Source organism: Centruroides vittatus, unplaced genomic scaffold, assembly GCF_030686945.1.
Source record: "Centruroides vittatus isolate TY-2023 unplaced genomic scaffold, ASM3068694v2 contig_880, whole genome shotgun sequence".
Taxonomy (NCBI): domain Eukaryota; kingdom Metazoa; phylum Arthropoda; class Arachnida; order Scorpiones; family Buthidae; genus Centruroides; species Centruroides vittatus.
Window position 1 is genome coordinate 2183646 of NW_027122572.1, and position 19934 is coordinate 2203579.

The 19934-nt window shown below is 30.4% G+C and overlaps 2 protein-coding genes across 4 annotated transcripts in view; one reads left to right on the forward strand and one right to left on the reverse strand.

Annotated features, from left to right (window-relative positions):
* Nup54 (nuclear pore complex protein Nup54) overlaps positions 1 to 16041 on the reverse strand; it is a 29867-nt gene extending 13826 nt beyond the window's left edge. For 2 of the 3 annotated variants that reach the window (XM_067280036.1, XM_067280035.1), the window contains exons 1-3: positions 15813 to 16040; positions 1160 to 1264; positions 163 to 420 (exon numbers count right to left, since the gene is read on the reverse strand). In XM_067280036.1, coding sequence (XP_067136137.1) covers positions 163 to 420; positions 1160 to 1264; positions 15813 to 15879 — 430 coding nt within the window. In that variant the 5' untranslated portion in view covers positions 15880 to 16040. Of the gene's footprint in view, positions 1 to 162; positions 421 to 1159; positions 1265 to 15812 lie in introns of all 3 variants that reach the window. The other variant, XM_067280037.1, reaches the window with a different exon arrangement.
* LOC136983343 (leucine-rich repeat neuronal protein 1-like) lies at positions 5568 to 11423 on the forward strand. Its single transcript, XM_067280039.1, has 2 exons — positions 5568 to 5677; positions 9627 to 11423. The coding sequence occupies exon 2, from the start codon at positions 9653 to 9655 to the stop codon at positions 11135 to 11137; it is 1485 nt and encodes a 494-aa protein (XP_067136140.1). The 5' UTR covers positions 5568 to 5677; positions 9627 to 9652; the 3' UTR covers positions 11138 to 11423.
* Positions 16042 to 19934: the final 3893 nt, after the last annotated feature.

The following is a 19934-nucleotide window of genomic DNA, read 5'->3' on the forward strand; positions in this document are numbered from 1 at the left end:
GATCTTAAAATAAACATACTTCCATATAATATATTTGCAATAAAAATATGTCTTTATGTAATATTTACTCTGTTTTTTCTTATAAATAACAAACAAATTATGAAGGTTATGCAGAATTAAATATTAGCTGTTATATAATTATATATATATTATTATATTTACCAAAGTTAAATCCTGAGCCTAAAGATGGGGTTGTAGTAGAACTGCCAAGACCACCAAAGGAAAATCCACTTGAAGGAGCAACAGAAGTTGATCCCAATCCTCCAAAACTAAATCCCGTAGTGGTTACTGTCGTTCCCAAACCACTGAATGAAAAACTACTGGTACCCGTTCCAAAAGAAAAATTACCCGAAGTTGTTGCTCCAAATGAAAATCCAGGAGCTGGAGTAGCACTCGATCCCAGTGTTCCAAAAGAAAATCCTGAATAAATTCAGATATAATATAATTATTACAAATATTTTAAACAAATAACAAAAATGAAAATCTATGGTATATTAATATCAAAAGCCTTCAGGAATCATTTGAATCCTGAGAACATCCCATATTAATAATGTATAGATCTGTGGTTCTCAATTCATGGTCCACGAAACATGGGTGCTCCGTGAAGTCACTTCAAGTGTTCAGCAAAAAATCAAATATACAATTAAAAATTGTTGCAAAAGAAAAATCAATACAATGTAAAATAATTTTTGTATGGGAATGTAAATCAACAAATGCCAATGTCCTCGTCTACTAGACAGAGTGCGCTTGATTTCAAAAAGATTTGCCACCCTGCTTTAAAACCGATGTATTGTTAAGTGTTCTGCAGAAAAAATGTCAAAGTTTAGTGTTCCCTGATTTCAAAAAGATTGAGAACCACTGGTATAGATAGTCAAAAAATATTATAATTAGACCTAGCTTTTCTATTTCTATTAAAATTATTATAATTGTACTATTACTAATACTTTCAATATTAACAAAATTAAATTAAAATTTAGAAATTTTTTGTAGAAATTCTAATTATTCAAAATATGATCCTTTAATCATATGTAAATTACATTAATGCTTTATCAAAAAACACTGAAAATGAAAGTTTCAAGTTGCCAACATTTAAGAAATTATCATAGTATTCTCCAAAACTTAAAGATCAGAAATTTAAATATTTGTTTTATTTAAATACCTGGTGTACTCCCAAATGATGGTGCTGAAGTATTTGTTGTTCCAAAAGTTGGAAACGTAGAACCAGTTGTTTTTATATTACCAAATGTGGGAAATCCTGAAGTTCCTAAATAATATTTTGATAAATTATAAAAATTATTTTAAATTAAAATAAAAACATAAATAAAAAATAAACTTACATATAATATAAACTGTACCAAATATTCATACCAGAAAACAATGAATTAATTTTCTTGCATGATTATTATTTTGAAAATGATAATTCACAAGAAAATTTTAGTAGGAATCATCAAAAATGTTCCTTTTATACACTAATAAATATTCTCATTTATAATTTAAAACAATTTAATATAATGGAGTAAAACATTCCATTACAAGTTACATTCTTAGAAATTCAAATGTGGATTAAAATTATTAATGCTTGTATGTACTATACTTCCACATATAGGAAGTATAGTACATACAAGCATGTTAGAGTGATACATTAAGATACATATTAACTTACATGTCAGAAACACCCATGGTGTAAAAACGAAAAAGAAAAAATCCTATGTCAATTCAAAGTGAGCCTGTCAAGCTGTAGATCAATCTATTTAAAATTAATTCCTACTCCATTCCTAAGTGCCCTGTATATTTCAATAGCCTCCAAATATTTAAGGCATGATGTATCAGAAATCCTGTGTAGCAGACATGCATCTTGTAAACTGATTTGGATGTCTTTACTCACTGCATAGACTGCTAGGGCCATGGAGAAAAGTTTCTTCCTGATAGTGTATTCATGTTCCTTCATTCTTATTGCAAGACTCCCCCCCACTTTTGCACCTATAAATAGCAACATTGATTTATTTCATCATCATATAAGAGGAATGCATAAATCCTCAGTGAATAACATTCAAATACTAATTTTTTTTAACATTCCTAATAAGTGAAAAAATCATTGGAGATGCAACTGATTGGACTACATGCAATTATAACATGGACTGCTCTGGAAATTTTCTTAAGGATTTTGAAATGGTGTCTTACAATATGTAACCACTATCCATTGTCCCTCCTATGGCAGAAGTCCTAAGCCTGTCTTTAGGAAGTAGATGTTGTCATGACAGTGTTTTAAGGTTCGGAAGATAACATGTCTTGTTGTGGAAGTGATCAATCACAACTCTTCCTTCCTTTCATCTTCTTCAGAGAAATGTCTGAGCTCTTTTGTTTTGTGCTGGTTTTCAATGTTTGACTTTGCTTATGTGAGTACTTCCAGTTTTTGATGTGATAAATAAATAAATAAAAAAATAATAATGGTAATAATAAAATCTTTATCAATATGTTTAACAGTAATTCATATATAAAAGATCGTTAGAATTGGTAACTATAAATACTGTATTAGATATAATAGTAAAAAAAAATAAATCTCCATGGCTGCCACCCATAAAATTCAACTAATCAAAATGAGGAGCTATACCATTCTTTAGATGCTTGTCTATATGGTGATGGATAAGCAATGTGCAAGCAATGATACCATTGCTCATCCATTGTCAGATTTGGCAACTAGTGATTTTAGTAGTTATTTGTAGATAACAGTAACAAGTTGTTATTATTTAAAATAATCGGAGAAAATAACAGCTTCAACAGTGGTGTGATGAATTCAAAATCATAGATGGTTTCATGCAATCATTGGTGATTGATCAATAGTTGCCTGGAAATAAGAGGGCTTTTTTTAAATCATGCCCATTATAGATTCAGTCAGGCCCACATTAGAGGCAACTGGGTGATGAGAGATGAAACCAAATACATCTAGAATAGATTCGCCATTAAAAATACTGTTTCCAACCAGAAATGAACTTTGGTTCCTAACAGATATCAATTCTTTCTATAATTCATTGTTCTGGTTGTACTCTAGTTGTTACTTATACAATAACAAACAAAACATGATATACTTTGTCCTATTATTTTTTTGAAAAATAACAGGTTGTTAAATAACAACACATCACTACTAGCAATATTACAAGCCAATGGTAAATTTGGCAATGATTTTATTCAATCTAGAAAATTTTCTTTACTATTACAAATTTATTCAAGGCGTGTTCAAATTTTTTCCTAAAAACAGGACTTCAATTAAGTCATGGCAAACAAAACAATTACAACTGCCCAGGGCCTGGATCTGAAAGGTTCTCATATATTGAATTGTTAACTTTTATTTCTTGTATTTGAACTAAGAAGCTTTGCCCCCCACATTTTTGAACAAGTGAGTGCAAGTGAAGCAAAGCTTCACTTGCACTCACTTGTTCAAAAATTCATTGATTCCCAGTTCTGTTGTTTCTATTTTTTTTCTTTTCTTTTTTGAGATAGATAAATGTTTGTGATGATTTTAAGCTAAGTATTTTATATGTATAAAATAGATCTAAATGGTTAATGAACAAAGTGAATATTCTCTATACCAGAGCTTTCATTTATTACCAGCACCTGCAGAGTATGGACAGAAATGAGTATTGAATCGGCTGGAAAGTTATCAATATTGGATTGTATTGAAATAATTCAATATCATATTATCTCTAATATTTATGTAAAATGATATATTTTATTTGAATTTTTACTTTGGTCATTTCAATACTTTTTCTGAAATTATATTATCATCTGGTTCAGTTTTAGTTTTCTAATTTATTTCTAAAATACAGTAAAATCTAAATATTTGGCTTTCCATGTTATTGATTGAAGTAAAGTTTGTCATTTTTATGCTAAGCATTTTGAAAAATTCCTTTGATTGAAATCCATCCAGTTTAAAACTGCATACAAACATCAATTAGTGATGTTCATGTCTCTCACCATCTTACTCCATATAGACTTCTTCCTACAAACATGCCATGACTGATTACTGATGTCATACTTTTTAGACTATGGAGGAATATTGTTTCAAAAAAGAAAACCCAGTCAGAAAAACAACAATACATAATAAAGTTTTTCAAGAAATAAGTTAACTTGTAAGAAAAAAATCTGCAGATAAATTTCTTCAAAATAAACCTCTCTTTTTTTAATTTTCTTAAATACAGTAACTCTGATTTAATTTTATTGTTTTAGATTTTATTTTAAAAACATTAAAATGATGATTACCATGTACAGCTGAAAATGAGTAAATAAACATTAAGTTTTATTTCATTACTGACTTTTTCTTACCATAAGCTTGTATTACCAATGGTTCTGTTTGATCTAGAGCTTATGTGTTTTCTGTCCCACTGTCACTTCTTTTAAGATAAATAACCCTCTACTATATTATATTTTATGTCTAATATATTCTATGTTGTAACTTATTTCTTCAATTCTAAGACCTCCCTTTTTTTAACCTATTTTTGCTTGTCTAAAATACAGATGCATCTTAGAATCAAAGAAATATAGTAATTACTGATAAAGAAAACTTTAATGAAAATCATAAGTTTTTATTGGAAGAGAGGAAATAGATAATTAAAAAACCTAGCTAGAATTTTCTCTTTATTCAAATAAAATATGGAAATTTGTAATTTTACAACAAAAGAAATTAATGAGTAAAATTATGATGATTTATAATTGAAAAAAATTAATTAAATTAGCATAATTTTCCTAATTAAAACAAAGCTCATTATAATTTTGAATCTTATATAGACAATCTAAAAATTAGTTAAGCATATATTTAATCTGTTATATATATCTTCAGTACTAGTTTTATATAACACTAAATATGAATTATATAATCATTCTATTTTATTACTATTTAATAGTAATGAATTTTGAATGATATTATTTATAGTGTATTAATAGATTATACATAAAATTTAAACTAATCATATATTTAGTATATGTTACAACTTCTATCATTTTGAATATCTTTATTCCACAAAACTCATGTTTTATTTAAAAGTTAAACACATTTTCATTAATCTTTCTCCAAAAACATTTTTTCATAGCAACTTAAACAACTTCATATATATTATGAACAATAAACTGAAAATCACCACACAAAAACTTTTTTCCTATATTATTTAATTTCTAAAGCACCCTGAAAAATAAACTGACACAACCATATATAAAATTAAAACAAATACAGATTAGGTAATTTTTTTATCTATTTCACTCCAACAATTCATTATATTTAATAAAAAAATAAGCTTTAAGTAGTAAAAGTTTATTAAAAAAAATCAAACAACAAAACTATTATATCAAATATATAACAAAATTTTATTTATTAAGCAGAAAATTTTAATATAAATGTCATATTTAAAAATTTTTAAACATGACATTTATATTAAAAATCATTCATATTTACACACAGTATTTAGTTTATTACTTATTTATTTTATTTAATCTGTAGATGTAACTTAGTCATATAATAAATTTTATTATTGTTATAATTTACTACATTTTGTAGTTAATTCTATTCCAAGAAATGAGGAAAACAGAGAAGGAAGTTAAATGATGAAATAAATGAAACAAAAATCCCATCAAAATATTAGAGATAAAGTTTTATTTGCAAATAATAATTTATATTTCAGACTAAAAAGTAAGTAATTATTTTTTCTTTAATTTATCTTTCTTCAATAACTTTAAATTAAACTATAAACTTAAGTTATAAATAATAAACTTTAAATAATTTAGATAATCTAATATAAATTAGTTATTTAAATACTTATTATTATTGTTATTATTAAATGATTAGGAAGTTTATTCTGACAAAATAAATAGCAAAATAAGTGATAAAGGATAATTATTCTTACTGAATTAAATATGAAAGAAATGTATGCATTGACAAATTCAAGTTACTCACTGACCTGAAATTTGCTAAAAACACAGATATTTTAGACAAGCAGTACTTTTATTAGTGTGAACAGTATGACAATGGTAAGTGATTACAATATATAGCAAACATTTAATTTCTATGGAACATCACTACAATTTAAACCAACCTTTAGTACTTTGTAAGGACATCCTCTTGCATATATACATGCAGTGATATAATTTGACAGAGGCAAGCAGATACCATAGGTTATTCCTGTGACAGATTTGCAATAGCTGCTCTAGATTCCTCAGATAGCCAAAGCTGGCATCTCATCCAGTCCTACAAATACTTGACAGGTAGCAAATCTGTAGATTAAACAAGTCAAGAAAGTATGGCAACCTGGAGACATTTCTGAAAAACCCTATCTGTATGTGGCTGAGCATTATCTTGCTGAAAAATGGTTATTATACCCTCAAAAAATATTACATAAGATGCAAAATTTCCTAAACATACTGCTATGCCATCAATATCCCTCATACTGTAACCATCTACTATAACCATCAAATCAGATGGCTCCCCATAGAGTACTCCAACAGTAGGGACAGTGTGCTGCTCAACAATAAAGAAGGGATTGAAGCATTCACAAGTGATCATGCATTCCCAAACAGAATTGGTATTTGCTAAAGACAATAGGCTGCCACTTCCTAACAGTTCATGCTTCTCTATCACAGCATGACAATATATAAATACAATTTTCTTTATTAGGTACCAGAATTGAGTACATACCTAGTACTGCAAGGCACAACTATGTGATGAGTACAAATACACAATACGAAATATGATACAGATATTTTAGACAAGCAGTTGATTACAATATAGATAATGAAATAGAAGAGTCGTGACAGTATAGATAATGAAATAGAAGAGTCGTGACAGTATAGATAATGAAATAGAAGAGTCGTGACAGTATAGATAATGAAATAGAAGAGTCGTGACAGTATAGATAATGAAATAGAAGAGTCGTGACAGTATAGATAATGCAAAACTGCAGCCGCCGCCTTGTGGGGATTTGGAGCTGACAGTATAGATCGGGTGGCCAACAAGTCAATCGCGATGCCAATTTTGGTCGATCGCTCGCGATGTCTTTGACTTAATGTGTTACACTTGTAACTGAATGCAACTTGTAAACGTAACGCACAAAAGCAACAATATGCATGCAGTTATGACTGGACTCGTAGAAAACACAGCCATTTAGCTTGAATATTTGATACTGTCATGCGGTAGCTTCTTTTCTTTAGTATTAACAATATTATTATTATTAATCAATATTATTTATCCACGGTGACAACGTTGAGTTTCAATTTTTCATTTGTTTAAAATGTAAGTACCTGTTCTTTATGTTTTAAATTAAATTATGGCTTTTCTTACCTATCTATTTACTCGATAAGTGAGCGTTTTTGGCAACAGACCTCTATATTTTTGGATTTTTGGAAATACGTCAATTGAGAAAAATATCCCAGTATCACCAAATGTAGCAAATACATTTATTCCTGTTTCGGAACTACATACCTGTGTGAATTGGCATTTTCATACTTAAAGTTAACGAAGACTAAACATTCTGTCCTGACTGAGTCCCATACTGAAGAATCGTTATTATCATCTTTGTCAGGATATACACCTAATTATGTTTCCTTGGTAAGAGACGTGCAAACTCAGTTTTCCCATTAATGTAACGGAATAAAATAAATTCTAAATCTGTCTTCATCAGTAGCTAATTTGAATTAATAAATATTGTTAATAATTACTCATGTTGTTTTAATTCCCCTGGATGTGAGTTTTTTGGCCCGTTAAATAATTACGTTGTTTTTTACGTAGGTAGATATACAGGGTGTTTCAGTACAAAGAACACTCCCGCGAGCTTTTGATAGATTAGCAAAAAATAAGTCTAAAAATCTTATATCATTCTTCCATGATAAATTTTCCTCGCCCAAAAAAAATCGCGAAAGTAAAATTTTATAATCAAATTATCAGCCGTACTGTGCAGTTTTATAACAAGTTTTTCAAGTTTACGAACCAATAGTACCACAATTTATACATTGTAATTGATAAAAAAAATTAAATTATATTTTAAGTTAATAAAAATCTATCTTGAAAGTGTCAAAAAATAGATTTTTTTAGGTGCCGCCTGTATGGAATGAACTCGTAACTGCAAATATCAAAAGTTGGGTCTGGAAATTTATTTTCTTTATGGAGTGCTCGCGGGAGTGCACCTCGTACTGAAGCACAGTGTATAAACATAGTATGTATTTCACACCCCCCTCGCCACTTAGACTATGCCTACCACAAGTCGATCGCGACACATTTTTAAGATAAAAAGTAGATCTTATGTACACAAAAGTTGGCCACCCCTGGTATAGATAATGAAATAGAAGAATCGTGAAGTCACAAAACTGCAGCCGCCTTGTGGGGATTTGGAGCTGACAGTATAGATAATGTTGGTGTGTGCAATGGCTGTAAACTGGAGGGTGGGACTTAGGATTGTGGGTATCTGCAGCAAAAGAATGGGATTTTCCTCTCAAGAACTGTCCCATGTATCCTGTTGTTTGCTATAGTTATATCTTTCCCTTGTTTCACTCTCCAAAGATTACACTGAAGCTCAATGATCTTGTTGATTGGGGCCATTCTTGCAATCACTTGGAGGCTCTTGTTGGGGGCTGTGCGATATGCCTTAGTAACCAGCAGCAGGGCTTTTCTTTGTGCTGAGATCAGCTTCCTCTCTAGATGTAGCTTGTGAGCTGATTGCCCCCAGCTACTAGCCTACTATAAATGAAACCAATAATGTAGGGATGCTAATAGCAAAACATGCCATAGTCACCATCATGCAAATTTCTTCTACTAGTCACATGTCAATGATATGGGAAGAGACAAGGTTCTGTCACAAGATTTCTATCTATCTCTAAATTGTGGACAAAACCAATTATAGCTGTTCATGCTTGTTTCATGATCAATCTTTTCCAGTGGTCTGTCTGAAATGTCCAGTCTGCCTGTTGTGTATATGTGCCCTCATGTATCCACTATCCCCAACTTCTCACAGTCAGACCAAGATGAACCAGAGATAGCCATTTTCCAAATTGCCAAGATGGTGAGAAATTTGGAAAATGACCATTTCTAGCCTAGCCCAAAGATGCATTTGAAAAATTTGTCAGTAGTGCATAATGTCTTTGACTACATTGTATAGGCTTGACTGGCATTTGAAGACTTCTCAACAACAGACATACTGAAAATTCTGAACACACAGTAAGCCTTTCTATAGTATAGTGATGTAATGATTTTAAGGAAAATTGATGGCATTACCTAACATGCAACCAAACCACAACTATAATCATTTACATACCAATCTAAGAAAGCTGTATGCAGAATTTTGAAATAATTGAACAATTCTATCTGGGTGTGTAACTTTTTATTGTTAATGACTATATTTAAAATGTGTGTTTCATTAATCATTATTCTGTGTTACTTTTGAAATTTTCTGTTTAAAGTTTGGTCTGTATGAAAATGCTCAATAAAATAAAATTTTAAGGTTAAACCATTTTTTACTTAAAGAATATACAAACTGAAATAGAAGTTGATTATGAAAGTTAAGATACTGTATATACTTTCATTAAGTATAAAGCTAATTTATTTCTTATATCAAAATAAACATATTAATTTTTGATTTAAATTCTTTTTCCAGATAAAATTCAAAGCAACAGTTAACAAATGAATTTATTATGGATGATACTGACTCTGGTTAATTTGCATGTAACTTTCATTAATTGCAACTGTCCAGTTAATTGTGTTTGTCCATTTAATGATCTGATCAAATCAGTAACTTGTACTCATTCAATTCCAAAGAAATTACCATTCAATACAACTGAGCTTCTTGTAACACGAGGAAGAAAATTAATACTTCAAAGTGAAGATACCAGAAAATTAGGCCAATTAGAAAAATTTCAACTAATACATTTATTTATAGAAAATATTACTGATGGAACTTTTCAAGTAAATAATTTTTTACATCTGTCAACACTACGTCTAAGTTACAATAATATACGCCAAATAACTTCAAAAACATTTGAAGGATTGGAAAATTTAAAAGAACTTTATTTAGACAATAATAATATGAGATTTATTACAATAGATGCATTTATTACTTTAAGAAGTTTAAAAATCCTTCATTTACAAAGAAATTATTTAGAAGAAATTCCTAAACCACTTCCAAATAAGCTAGAAACATTAGAATTAAATGATAACAATATTGAATCAATTACATTGTTAAATGAAAATTTATCTTTTCTTAAAGAACTAAATTTGTGTGGAAATAAATATAAAAGCATTTTAAATAAAGATATTGATAAATTGTACAATCTCCAAACAGTTTGCCTAGGTGATGAAGTTAGTAATGTACATCCTCAGGTTTTTGCTTTGATGCCTCAACTGAAAGCATTAAAAATAACTGGCAAGAAAAATCCAACACCTCAAACATTCCAAGGATTTCCATTTTTGACACAGTTAGAAACATTATCCATCAACTATTTACCAATAACAATATTTGATGTAAATTTTGGAGCATGGAAAAATTTGAAATATTTTTATTTTAATAATATCAAGACTTTAGTTTATATCAATAAAAATGTGTTTGAATCTTTTGCTAAAAACATTGAACTTGCTGATTTATCTGGAAGTACAATGTTTGTTAATAGTTTATTCTCTAAAGATCTACTAAAGTATTTAATAAATGTCAAAACATTAAACTTAGCAAACACAGGTATTACAACCATACCTGATCTCAAAATGAAATGGTTACCAAATCTTCAACAGCTAGATATTAGCAATAATCCATTAATATGTGACTGTAATGTTCAATGGCTAGCAAATGCAAAGAAACAACATAATTTGGAAATTGATTACTATAGTGAAACAAAATGTGCCAAACCAAATAGCCTTTCTGGCAAAATAATTTTTGATAAGGAAGTGCAACAGACAATATGTGTGGTAGATGATAAAAAAAATAAAACTAATGAAGAAACATATATATCAGATAAATTAAAAACAGAAAAATTGCATCAAGAAACAAAAATAAATGTTTTAATTTCTTTTGTTATACTTTTAGCTATTTTGGTAATTGTACTAATAGTTACAATAATTATATTATTAATTAAATATAGGTATCCAAACAATCATTTTCTACCCGAGAGAAAATAAAATTGTAAATTAATTTTATAAATTTGGCAACAGGCTGCTTATTATGACCTAACTAATTTATCATTACTTTTTCATCATAATATAACCAAATATTTAAAATATTGAGAATGCTGATAAAGTTCCAAATTTTATTTTGAAATATAGCTTAATAATAAGCAGAAAAGGCATTCAAAATGTATGATGTAAACAATTTTTCCTATGAATATTTATGCTAGTATTTTAAAAATTTGTATACAGTATATATAATTTTTAAATTGGCAATTAAAGTTTAGTATTTATTTCGTTATTTGTTTGTCTGCTAAAATAAATCACTCAAAGTCAGATAAGAAAGAGTAGTTTTACTTGTTTTTAATCTGAAAATAATTTTATTTATTTTTAGAATTTACAAAAAATTTTAAGAATACTACCAATCCCATTGTTTTAAATTTTGTGAATAGATTTCTTTTCAAATGTAATTATGTTTGCAAAAAATACTAATATTTTCTAAAATTATATTTGAATTTTAACAAAAGTAAAAAAGAAACGGATATACTACAGATTACTCCTTATGGCATTTTGGGATTTTGAGTATATATCTGAACTCAGGGGACCGAGATGAGTTCAACGATACCCTACTTTTGGACTGGAGATGAAAAATAAAAAAGTTATCATACTTTTTTCGACAATTGCATCGCTCTTTAGGCTAAGCCCATTGCGTGTTTAACAGGCAGTCCGGCAAATTGGCCATATATACCTTCAAGAGAGGCAGATGTTGATCCACGAGCACACTGATAGTCAGCAGTTCGAGTTAAGTCTTTTTTGCACACCCACACGCTCCTTGACCTCAGGGATGTAGGCCCCTCAGCCGCCGACACGCTCGCTATCACTCGTGGCCGGCTAGTACTACACGCCACTGTCATGGCTTGTCCAACAAACCTAACCTATCCCTCCAGGAGATGACTGTCACCACTAGGCAGCGAAAAAATCTGAAATGGCATGGAATGCACTGTGAAAGGCAAGAAATTGTAAATATGATAACTTTCTTATTTTTTGTCTCTGGTCCAAAAGTAGGGTACCATTGAACTCGTCTTGGTCCCCTGAGTTCAAATATATGCTCAAAGTCCTGAAATTCCATAGGGAGTAATCTATAGTACAGCCAAAGAAACAATAGAACAAACAAAAATAGGCTGATTTTTATAAGTATTTTACCCCACCTGACTCTACTGTAGTTTCTTCAACAGTATTTACACAGATTACTGTTTATTTTATTCATCATTAAATGCAATAACAGTCTTCTATTTTCAAGTCCTTTTTTTAATATAAAATATAGATTAATCTAAAATTATTTAATAAATATTAAATTATCATAATTATTAATTTAAATAAGAGATGGCCCTTAACATCTACCTCTATTACCAAATTACTTAATATTTAATTATTAGTAGTAGCAAAAAATAGTCCAATTAATTACAGAGATTGTTTGGTTTATTATGCATTATAATCCCTGAATTCATGAAGGAAAGAGTTGGCTTACAGCATGAATGGCATACCACAATACTGATGTTTATAAATCTACTCAAGTACATAAATTGTAGAGAGGGTGTTTACATATTTTTAGAACATTTTCTCAACATATAATTAATGTTTTAAATAAAAATATTTATTTCTTAAATGTTCTATCTGATATCCCTTTTACTGGATTATAAACTGATATCTAGATTTCTAAGATATAAGTAAATTTCTTAAAGTAGTAATATTTTAATTCTCTCTTCCAGAACTTTCCATAGTCAATCTACTGTTTTAGGTCTGTGAACTCTAATAATTCAATGGCACAGTTCCATTGGAAATACTTCAGGGAATTTTTAAGAAATTTGGCTAAAAGATGGTCTTGATACAGTCTTGTATCATTTTTCAAAAAATTTAATGATAGTTTTACATTGTTTTATTGGTTTAGGATATTTAACAGTTTTTATATATTTGTTCATATAAACCCCATGGTATCTTTTGTATTACATATCATATAAATTGAATTTTGTGTTGTTTGTTAGAATAACACTAAATGTACTATAGGCACTAATTGCTTGTATGACTCATTAGTTCTTGCAATGTGTGATTAATTGTGATTTAATTTTGATATGACTTAGTTTTTTACTATTGTATGATTTTTCACTTGAGGAATGAATTCACATATTATCAAACATTGTCAAGTATGCATCAATCAAGAATTACTATGGAATTAAAACAAATAGTCAAGTTCCATCAGATACAGCACAACCAGAAAACAGAACTAAATGATCAAGATATCACTTACAGTATTAGACTGTATTCAAGATGTCTCAGAAATAGACAGCCACAAAAGTAGCTAGTACAGCAAATGAAATAACTACATTTATGATAAACACAGTAAAATCATCTGGAAGGATTGTGAAAATAAATAAGTAATATTTTCTCTATAAATTATTTCAATAAATAAAACCATGTTAAAATTTTGGAATTCTTTTGAAATTTTAACAATTTTGTCATTGTGTCTAACAGTAATTAATTAACAAGTAATTTTATGATTATAAATACATATAAATGAAAAAAATGTTGGAAATAAACAATATGAATGTAAATTATGTGAGAATATAAATAACTACTATTTACTTGCAAGGGATAAGATTGATCCCATGCCAAAAGTATACATTATTTTATGGTACCTGTCATAGATTAAATATAGGTGTTTACATTATTTTGGTAATATGTAGAATTATTTTAACATTTGTTTCAACTTTTCTTAACTTAATTTTCCATTGTACAAGACGCCTGCAATAATTATGAATCTCTTACTGAAACTTTCTTTGGATTCTTGAAATAAAAGTTTGAAAATCATCTCCCTTTTGTGATACTGTAGTAAATTAAATTTTTGTTATATTCAAGTAGATCCATGCTTCATCAATAGTCACAATCTATTTCCATCTCTCTCTAGCTAAATGATTTTCATAAAGCAGTCTACATCACATTCAATGTTCAGCAATATGCCTAAGTAAAACGTGATGAAGTATTTTTAGATTTAAACATTTTTTTATCATCTTAGTTACAGACATTACAATGGTTCTATTTTCTTTTAAAATCAGGGACCTTACTTTTGAAACTGTTGTAGTCAGGGCTGCTGCTAGCAACACAACACCCAGGTCAATCACGAAATGCAAGATCCTTCAAAAATATATGTTATATAATTTTTACCACAATTTTATTCAAAAGAATAAATGAATTTAAAATAAAGATATTTCTTTTATCTACATATACAAAAAAAGACAATAAATAAAACCAAATAGATTAAAACAACTTCTCACACAAAGAAGATTCATATATAACCTATTTGATTATAATCAAATAGATTATATAAGCTAATTAAAAACATAAGTTTTCTTAATTTTTAATCTCTGAATTTTTTAAAAGTATTAAATAATAAAATTCATTCTCTGTGGTTTGCTTTCTGCAAAATCCTTTGTCAAAATCTAATTTTTCACATATTTTGTTTAGTATCGACAATAATTAGAATCCTAAGGGAATCTACAGTTTAGACAGCATATTTAAAACAGCAACGGAGTCGCATTAATTTAATTAAGTCTCATCAGTATTATGGCATAAAATATTTTAATAGTGTCGTAAAATTGTCAGCTTTAAATCCAACTATCACCATTCCCAGTGCTAAATCTAAATGCATAAGACGATTCATAAGGTCACTTCATTCATAGTTTTTAACCTGTTGCCATATATATTTTGTGTATTCTTCTATTGGTTTGATTTTTTATTTTTGTTCTGAAAATGTGTAAATACCCTCCTACAAACTTTGTATATGTAATTACGTAGGCTACCGTATTTATATTTTCTCGAACTCACTTGTGCCTATTGACCGGTGTGAAATAAATAACTTCAATTCAACGAACGTTTTCTGGACGCCTTCCGTGTCCTTCTTCAGGTTAACTGCTGGATTCTATTATTTTTAAAAAACTGCGTTCCGATCTGTTAAGCATCATGGCATAGTTCGAACTATCTTCATTTGAATTTGTTCTTAAAAGATCGGAACGCAGTTTTTTAAAAATAATAGAATCCAGCAGTTAACCTGAAGAAGGACACGGAAGGCGTCCAGAAAACGTTCGTTGAATTGAAGTTATTTATTTCACACCGGTCAATAGGCACAAGTGAGTTCGATTTATATTTTATACACCCCGGTGTGTAGGATGATGATATATTTATATTTTCTCAACGTACAGTACATTTCTTCTCAATTAATCCATTTAATCACCTCCAAAATAATAAAAATTACTATTTTACTTCATTATTACTGAAGAAATGACACTCAAAACACAAGTTAAATGCAAAATTTAGAAACTACTATCTTTGTTCTCATTGACAAACTATAAGTAAACAAGATGCAAGTTGTGATGGAGATAAAATCTTATTCAATAATCAAAATATTCTTACAAAATATTCTTATCTGTAGATGATAATTAAAATATACAATGTATAAACTTGGATACACATACATAAAGCTATACAAAAACTATTAAATTTGCCTTGTTCAACCACTTCAAGAAACTGTGAAAATGTTTATAGAAATGTTTCCTCTTATTTACTAGTTTATAATTTTAAAAAAATATTTTTTGAAATTGATCTTAAATTTAAATTCAAACAATATCAATTATTATACCAGACTGCGTTGTTCCGAAACCGAATCCTGTTTGAGTGGAAGAAAATCCATCGTATCTTCTAGCCATATTAATATACTTAAAGTACTCTTTAATTTCAAAATATACATTTCATTCCGATACTAAACGCATTTTATCAACTTAATTTTCATCCATCATCATTAATATCAACAAATCCTAACAGTTTAAAACGTGCGGCCTATTCTTCTCGAAAGTTGCCAAATTTCTCGGCAGGAGGCGCCTCTTTCACACATAAAATATAGAAGTTTTATCATAATTTTATGTAATCTTTCATCAGCTCGAAAGACTATTTAAAAATTATTTAAATAAATTTTAAAAGAAAATCGTATTTGTGAAATAATTATTAACTTTATATATTAACTGCTCTGTGTGGGTACTTTGGCGTATAGTCACGTTGACTATATACAGTATACATTTCAATAGTGACATTAAGTAGGACTTTATAACCATATGTTCCGCCAGGCCCACAATGGGGCAGCCGGGTGGTGAGACAGAGCCCATCGTATCGAGCATGAAAAATCCCTGGGGTGGTTGCTTGGATTCCTGGGTCTCCCGTAGCGGTAGCTAGAGGAAAACGGTGACCCAATCACTCTTAGAAAATTTTTTCCGTCTTTGATTGGTTGATATGGAGTGTTCACATATAGGCTCTATACTCCGAGAGAGCGAGGTTATGCGTCCGATGAGCGGCCTTATAGATGGAATGACCACACGCGCGCGGGGAAATAATGCCTTCCGGGAGGTCTTTTAAGGGAAACTGGCCCCTATTCAGGCGATATAGACGTGGAGAAAACCCAGAAAACTCCACGTGGCCAGCCCGTCCGAGCGAGGTGCGAACCCATGAGCAAACCAGGTTGCCAACTCCTAATCTTAGTTTAAGGCCAAACAGTACTGGAAAAAAGCCAAAAAAAAAAAAAAAAATGCCAATCAGTATTTTAAAAAAACCCAAACCAAATTTCATATTGCTTTCTTGTTCTAAAGTACTTTGGAGCAAAAACAAGATATATTCAAATAGGATATAATATTCAAAAAGGATAAAAAGAACATACAATACAAATCAAATGCAAAATATATTTTTATTAAATCTTAAGAAAAGCTCCACATCTAGATCATTATCTTCCACACCTGAATGACATTTGGTATGCATTGTGTCTGTTGAAAAGTATTTTAGCATTTCTGGAGATGCAGAAAAGTCTTTGCAACATTTTCCTAAAAGCAGTAATTCTGCTCTGATTCTAACAATCGCATCAAGAAGATTTAGCTGCATTCTGTTTCTTGCCTTTGTTTTCACAGAGGATACGAGAGAAAATACTCTTTCAACTACAGCATTGCTGATAGGGTTCATCAGACAAGTAAGGGCAAAGGTTGCAAGCTCTTTAAATGCATGATGCTGAAGCACACCAATCCAAAATTGTTCTGTGTCTACAGGAAGTCCATCTTTCTTAAACGGAACTGCTTCCTGCCAGACAACAAAAGATAACTTCCTGTGCTGTTCTTCAATTATGTTCATGTTGCTTGCAAGATGCAAAATCATACAAGAACATAATTGAAATCATTTTTAATGTTTTATCTGTGTTTTATCCCTCAAGTAATATATTTCTTAATAAGCGTACTCATTAGAGGTTATAGCTTGAGAATTTCCTGCTGATGAACTGCTCTCGTATCTGTCTACACAAGAATCTAATTGCATTTCACGTGTTTCCCTGTGATAATTCAGTTACTAAAAAATGAACAAAATTCATTAACTATATAATTCTGATTTTTAAATGTCATGGGGAAGTTCACCTTTTGTATCAATATATGGTAATTTAATAATTTAACTGGCTTGTGTTGCCAATTATTCAGATTTGATTACTATTTTTCGTTTTGATGGTAAAGTGTTTTAGTTGGCAACTTTTTACAAAAGTAAAGCACATTAAGAAGTTTAGTGAGAATAGATCAGGTGTTAAATCGGATAGTAATATAACGTATAAATGAAATATATTAGCGTATTAGTGTACAAATAAAGCTTTTTAGCTTGCCCACCGCCATAGTTCGAATGCCATTGTCCCACGTGATCTTTATGACGACATTGCTAAACGGCCTTCCTATCGGTCTAATTTTTGCCGTTTCGCTTTGTGCGATAGCAAAAGTTGAAAATTTTCATCTTCGTATTCCGTCGGCCTCGACGGCAAAAGTGATGTCATTTTGCCGTTCCGTCGTCCGTTTCCGCATGTGAGTATCAGGCTTTAGTCTATCGCTCTGCGAGATCCGGAAATGACCCAGATGGGTCGAAAAATCTAATAAGTAGGTCGGATGGACGAGTGCTTAAGGTGTCATCATACCGCTCTGAGGTTCCGAAATCGAATCCGGACGGGTTAAAAAAACACAAGAATTTTTCGAAGATCATCCGCCCCTCACCATCCGGCCGCCCTACTGTGGGTCTAGCAGAATCCATAAAGGAACTTGCTAAGAAAAACTTCATTCGTGCGTAAACACTCTTCATATCTTCAAAGTATGACATGCATGATATGATGATAGAAAAGAATGGGTACTCAAAGTGTCGACAATCTTCGGGTGATGGTGGGGATTGCTAGATTATTAACTTTCTGAATTGTAGAAATTATTGATTGTAGACATCTGTCAGGTTGTCTCAATAAGCTTCTCGAGGTCCTTATATCGGGATATATTTCGGATTCCTCTCGAATGCTAGCTTAGGCTTTTCGTCTCCTTTGTTCTCCAGTCGATGCCAGAACAACCTGGAGGTCTTCACAACACGTCATATCTCTCCAACGTCCAAGCCAAAAAGTGACGTCTTGTCCTACACTTAGCCCTCAGGCTACCGCTTTTTCTTTGTCTTTTAATTAGGTCACCACCATTTGAACGGGAAAGGGTTGGGGAAGAAGTTTTTAGGAAGTGAGACAAAAGAACTAACAAAGAGGAAAAAAATGGAACAAATAGTAAGAATAATATATACAACAATATACAAAATAAGGCGTACAACCACAATGTCATCTTCAAAATATAAATGGCAAATTATGTTGTTTGAAATCTTGTACATGATAGTTTGTTAATAATCAAAAAGTTAATTGTTTATTTATATTCCTCTCAGATCGTATTTACTCTAAGGAAAAACACCCCAAGAATTTTGTGTATAGTTTCGTTCTGGATATGTCGAATTTGTCACTCATCATCCGGCCACCAGTACCTCACTGATAACGAGAGAAGCTGAAGCTTAAGATTTAAGCTTTCTGGACACAGTGGTTTTTCTCTATGGGCGTATGCAGTTCCAGATGAAAAAAAATGAAAAGAAAATACAGCTTTTTTGGAGATTTTTGCACTTTTCGATTGCTCATATTTCAGCAACCGCTTTATAGAAAATCTTGAAAGTTTGCACATTATTTTATTAATTGTTCTTAATTCTTAATTTTCTTTCGAACGAGACGAGATATTCGAAATTACCATAGGTGTTTGGGGCGGAAATATCGATCCCCGAAAATCGGCAACTTTTATTCCTGTATATGTAATTGTGGAGTTTACCGACTGGGTGCTGATCATGTCAAGAGGGTCGAGCGGTCGCGAAGGGTAGTATGTGGGCGATCGGCACTGAGACAGACTCTACGGTTACAACAGTGGCGGACTAAGGCTAAAGCGGGCCCTAGGCAACATTGTAATTCCGGGCCTATTTTTCAGTCATGACACACTTTGCTTTTGGTAGTTTGGTTTTAAAGCATATAGTATGTAGTTCTATTTAATTATCGGATTCCAAGAAAAAAAAGGAAAAAAATAATATACATGTACAAAAATTAAATAAACATAATTTATTAAAACAAACAATAATACTGAAACAAATATACCCAGATTGATTAGTTATATTGCCTTTTTTCTCACTTTTAATTCTGCAAACTCGTCAATTAGTTTGTCATAATTAATAGAGTTATTTAATAACTCTTTTTCTATATAAAGTAATGATAAACTATTTAATTTTTGTTGGCCTAACGTGGATCTTAAAAAATTTTTTATTCTGGCCATTACTGAGAATGATCTTTCACCGCTTGCATTGCTTATTGGAAGGGTTAAATAAATTCTCAGAATTATGTTTAAATTAGGGAATGTTGAAATAATAT